Below are 5,771 nucleotides of genomic sequence, written 5' to 3'. Positions count from 1 at the left end.
ACAAGCGTTTGGGGAGAGGTAAAGGACTTTTGATCTTTTCTACTCTTAACTGAATTTAGTGGTGATTTGGCTGACTTGGGCGTTGGAGTGCTAACCTGCAGGTCACCACCCGTTCAGGCGTTCCAGGAAAGGAGATCGATCGGCTTGAGTCTTGTCTCGGGTCCACATTCGAAACATTTTGGCGCCCACCGTGGGGCCCGAAGATTTAACAAAAACCCAAGCACGATCACAATGGCAGAAGAGTCATCATTGCAACTTTTGCAAGAATTGCAGAGGCAAATGCAAGAGATGCGGGCAGAAATGGCAGCAATGAGGGCTGAACGAGCTAACAGAGGAAACGAAGAGGGGGGACCGTCCATTCAGTCGGTGAATGTTGAAACGGTCCATTCAGAGAGTGATGAAGGGGATAACCCTTTGATGCAGGAGGTGGAGGTCAGAGGGGATCCGAATCCAGGGAATGTCGGATGGGGGGGCAGAGAAGTAGGTAGAGGAAGAGGACGAGCGGAGAGAGGAAGAGGCCGGGGAAGGGGGCGAGGGAGACGTTGGGAAATGGAAAATTTCGAGGAAGTGGAGGAAAGACAGAATGAGAGAGGAGATCGGCATAACGAGCCGGTAGATCGGAGGCGTGAGACGAGGGAGAGAGCTCACGAACAGGGAGATCCAACTCCTGATCAAGCTGAAGGACTTCACCCGTTCACACCACGGGTAATGAGAGCGGTCATACCGGAAAACAAAATGTTACCCCCCCCCTAGACAAATATGGAGGCTCATCCGATCCCATCAAGCACCTTCGGTCATTCGTGGATGCTATGGCAGTGTACTCTACTGATGACCTAGTGTGGTGCAGGGTTTTCTCCCTGTCTCTGAAGGAAGAGGCCCTGGACTGGTTTCATTCATTGCCACCGGCTACCATTGACAGTTTTGCTACCTTGCGGCAAATGTTTAGCCAACAATATGCTTCGAGTAAAACACCGGGAGTAACGTTTACAGCTTTAGTGCGGATGAGGCAAGGGCGGGACGAGTCATTGAGGGTATTCATGGATCGGTTCAACCGAACGGCCAGACAGGTTAGAAATGTTGATCAGAGGTTGATTGTGGGAGCACTAACAGCGGCATTACGACCCGGACCATTTTTTGACTATTTGCATGCGGAGGAACCACAGAGTATGGAGGAGTTGCAAGACAGATTGGCGAGTTTTATCAGAATAGAGGAGGGGCGAGCGCATCAACGGGGCAGGGAAGAAAGTGATGTGCAGCATAGAGGAGGCAGAGAGAGGGTGACAAGACAGGCGGTTGGGAGAGTGGATAGGGGAAGTGAGCGCAAGTGGGGAAATTCGCAGAGGGTGCAACGTTATGTACATCATACGCCTCTGAACCTTCCTCGAGCACGTGTGTTGGAGGAGGCTTTGAGAGCAGATTTAATGACGACGATTCCTGCTCCAACTCCCATGGGTGCGGATGAGAGCAAGTATTGTCGATACCACCAGAACAGGGGACACACTACTGAAGATTGTGTGGCTTTGAAGGACAAATTGGAGACACTGGTGCAAGCAGGGAAGTTGAAGAAATTTGTACAAAGAACGAATAGGTACCCTTCGGGAGAAAACAGGAGGGGAGGTCCGGGCAGGTCCTCGGGGGAGCAGCATCGTTCAGATAATAACCGAAGTCGGAGTCGGAGCCCCAACCGAACGGTGAGAGGAGTGATCAACACTATTTCCGGGGGATTTGCGGGAGGGGGCCCAACCTCTTCAGCTAGGAAGAGACATTTGAGAAACTTACAAAGTGTAGGCAGAACGGGAAACAACAGAAGATCCATGCCCCCAATTACTTTTTCTGATATGGATTTCCATGCACCGGACATCGACCAAGATGACCCTATGGTCATAACCACTATGATTGCACGATACCAGGTCGGGAAAGTGCTGGTGGATCAAGGGAGTTCGGCGAATATATTATATTGGAAGACGTTCAAACGCATGGAGATCTCTGAAGATATAATCATGTCGTTCGGCGAACAGATAGTGGGGTTTGCAGGGGAAAGGGTGGATACAAGGGGATATGTGGATCTAAGGACCAGTCTGGGTGTAGATGATAGGGCCAAAGAACTCAAGATTCGCTTCCTGTTAGTAGATGCCGAGACTTCCTACAATGTTCTCTTGGGAAGGCCATGTTTAAACGCCTTTGGCGCTATCGTCTCAACACCCCATTTGACACTGAAGTATCCTGGTGATAAAGGGGAAATATGTACCGTTCGGGCAGATCAGCGAATGGCTCGGGAGTGTTACGCAGCAGGGCTAAGGGTAAGACCAAGAGTCAGTGAAACAACCCGAACCAGATCAGAGGTGGCCATGATGGAACTTGACCCTCGCTCTCCAATGGAGGATCGAGTCGAGCCACTAGGGGAGGTCTTGGCATTTAAGATTGGGGAGAAGGAGGGGGAGTCGACCATGATGGGGGGTAATTTGAGCGATGAACATGTGAAGGTTGTTGGGGATGTATTGTTGAGGAATAAGGATCTGTTCGCATGGACGGCAGCTGATATGCCGGGCATCCATCCGGACATTATATCACACAAACTGTCATTATTTAAGGACGCCCGACCGGTGTCCCAGAAGAAGAGGAGATTGGGAGAAGAGAAGAGAAGAGCGGTGGATGATGAGGTGAGTAAATTACTAGAAGCAGGGTTCATTCGAGAAGCTGAATACACCACATGGTTATCTAATGTGGTTATGGTGAAAAAGTCGAACGGGAAGTGGAGGATGTGTACTGACTTTACTGACCTAAATAAAGCCTGCCCAAAGGATACTTATCCACTCCCGAGTATAGACGGCTTGGTAGATGGAGCATCGGGATATGAGGTGTTAAGTTTCCTTGATGCTTATTCGGGATATAATCAAATTCCCATGCATCCAGCTGACAGAGATAAGACAGCTTTTATTACCGAACGGTCAAATTATTGTTATAATGTAATGCCGTTCGGTTTGAAGAATGCAGGGGCAACATACCAACGTTTGATGGATAAGGTCTTCCAAGAGCAAATTGGAAAGTGTATGGAAGTATATGTAGATGATATGATCGTACGAAGTCGAACGGTGGAGGGGCATGTTAAAGACTTGGAGGAGGTACTTGGTCAGGTAAGAAAATTTGGTATGAGACTTAACCCTTTAAAATGTACTTTTGGGGTTTCAGCAGGGAAATTCTTGGGATTCATGTTAACTTCCCGAGGGATCGAGGCTAATCCTGAGAAATGCAAGGCGATTGTGGAGATGCGCAGTCCGAACGGCTTGAAGGAGGTGCAGAGATTAGTAGGGCGCTTGACTTCTTTGTCTCGATTTATTCCTAAGTTGGCCGAACGTATTAAACCAATCCTGACGATTATGAAGAAGGGGACGCAGAAGGGGTGGAATGAACAGTGCGAAGCGGCTTTTACAGAAGTCAAATTAATTTTATCGAATCCCCCAGTGATGCGACGACCGGACTATGGGTATGAATTATACCTGTTCTTAGCGGTCGGGGAAGAGGCTATTAGTGCAGCTTTAGTGCAGGAGGATCCTGAATTCCGACCCATATATTTCATTAGCCGAGGGCTCAAAGATGCAGAGACTAGGTATCAACGGCTGGAGAAGGTAGTGTTGGCCTTGGTACATGCAACCAGAAGACTGCGACCCTATTTACAGGGGCATCAGGTAACTGTCAAGACGGATTATCCCATATCTAAAATATTGAGGAAACCCGACTTGGCAGGAAGAATGATTGGATGGTCAGTGGAACTTTCTGAGTTCGGGTTGAAGTATGAACCTCGTGGTTCGGTTAAAGGTCAGCATCTGGCTGAGTTTGTGGCCGAACTACCTCACGAAAATCTGGAAAATCCGCAGTGGACACTTTTTGTAGATGGATCTTCCGGACGACAAGGTGGAGGGGCTGGAGTAGTCCTAGAAGGACCCAATAACATAGTGGTGGAACAAGCCCTAGTTTTTCGATTCAAGGTTAGCAACAACCAAGCCGAATACGAGGCTTTGATAGCCGGTCTGGAGTTGGCACAAGATATGGGGATAGAATCCCTGAAGTGTAGAACAGATTCTCAATTAATAGAGGGGCATATGAACGGAACCTTTCAGGTTAAGGATGAACAACTGTTGCGATATTACCACAAAGCGACCCAGTTACTAGCTCGTTTCAAGGCAGTGGAAATTTCATACATTCCACGAGAAAGAAATGTTAAAGCAGACAGGTTGTCGAAGTTAGCGACCGATGGGGAGAAGGGGCAACTAACTTCCATCATAAGGCAAGTGCTGTTCAAACCAGCTATTGAGTGTTTACATATCGTTCACATGGCGGAAAGGGATGACTGGAGAAGGGGCATCATGTTGTTAATAAAGAAACAAGAGAACGGTAGTACTCTTCATCCTGATGAAGCTAAGCAGATCGCCCGGTATGTGCTGGTCGGGGAGGAATTGTACCGAAGGGGGCACGTGACACCAATGCTAAAGTGTGTGTCGTTGGAAGAATCGGAGTATATAATGAGAGAGTTGCATGAGGGGATATGTGGAAGACATGGAGGTGGTCGGTCTCTCAGAGCGCGTGCTTTAAGAGCTGGATTCTATTGGACAACTATGGAGAAAGATTGCCAGGCCTTTGTTCGGAAGTGTGAAGCATGTCAGAAGTTCGGTCATATTATTCACCAACCAGCGACACAGCTGATCGGGTTAGTCTCTCCTTGGCCATTCGCCCAGTGGGGAATGGACATCTTAGGTCCTTTCCCAATCGGGCGAGGTCAGTTGAAATTCCTATTAGTGGCCATTGATTATTTCACTAAGTGGGTTGAGGCCGAACCGTTGGCTCGGATAACGGCAGCACAGGTGCAGAAGTTTGTGTGGAAGTTGATTTGTCGGTTCGGTGTTCCTAAATTCATGATCACGGATAATGGAAGGCAATTTATTGATAAAAACTTAGTGGCCTTCTACAAAGAGATGGGAATTACTCCATTGACCAGTTCGGTGGAGCATCCCCAGACGAACGGGCAAGCGGAAGCCATGAATAAGATCATCGTGCAGGAGCTGAAGAAGAAGTTGGGTGAAGCGAAAGGGGCGTGGGTCGACGAGCTTCCTCAGGTGCTATGGGGGTATCGGTGTTCTCCTCATAGTGCAACTGGAGAATCTCCGTTTAACCTTACATACGGCACGGATGCAATGTTGCCGGTTGAGATCGGGGGAGAGGCGTTACGAAGACAGGTGACTGACATGGGTCAAAATGAGGAATTGTTACGTAGCAACCTGGACGTCCTGCCTGAGAGACGAGAGATGGCGACCGTTCGGGTCGAGGCACAGAAAAGGTTACTTGCCCGCCGACACAATACGAAGGTAAAACCGAGGCAGTTCCAAGAAGGAGACTTAGTGTGGCGCAGAACAGCCGAAGCACGCAAAGATACTGCTCATGGCAAACTTGCTGCTACGTGGGAAGGACCGTTTCGCGTCAGAGAAAATCTTAACAACGGAGCTTATCGTCTTGAGGCATTGGACGGGAAACATATCCCTAACACATGGAATATCTCACATTTAAAATTTTATTTTAGTTAAACATTGTGTGAATTTCTATTTTTTGGCAAGTGATATAGAATGAATAACATTCCAATTTTTATCATACTCCATTGATTTCTGTATTTATGTTGTCGATCGGGGCATATATTTTTTAATATTGATCGGTGCATAAGGATGGAATATTATATACGTTGTTGATCGGTGCATAAGGGTGGAATCTGATATTTATAATGT

General features: G+C 47.9%; 1 protein-coding gene across 1 annotated transcript; it reads left to right on the top strand.

The window, feature by feature from the left end:
• The first annotated feature begins 809 nt into the window (after positions 1-809).
• LOC106757989 lies at positions 810-5,576 on the top strand. Its single transcript, XM_014640869.1, has one exon. The coding sequence runs from the start codon at positions 810-812 to the stop codon at positions 5,574-5,576; it is 4,767 nt and encodes a 1,588-aa protein (XP_014496355.1).
• The last annotated feature ends 195 nt before the right edge of the window (positions 5,577-5,771 follow it).

Source organism: Vigna radiata, chromosome 1, assembly GCF_000741045.1.
Source record: "Vigna radiata var. radiata cultivar VC1973A chromosome 1, Vradiata_ver6, whole genome shotgun sequence".
Taxonomy (NCBI): Eukaryota; Viridiplantae; Streptophyta; class Magnoliopsida; order Fabales; family Fabaceae; genus Vigna; species Vigna radiata.
The sequence above is the reverse complement of the archived record's forward strand: the minus strand, read 5'-3'. Positions and strand labels throughout refer to the sequence as shown.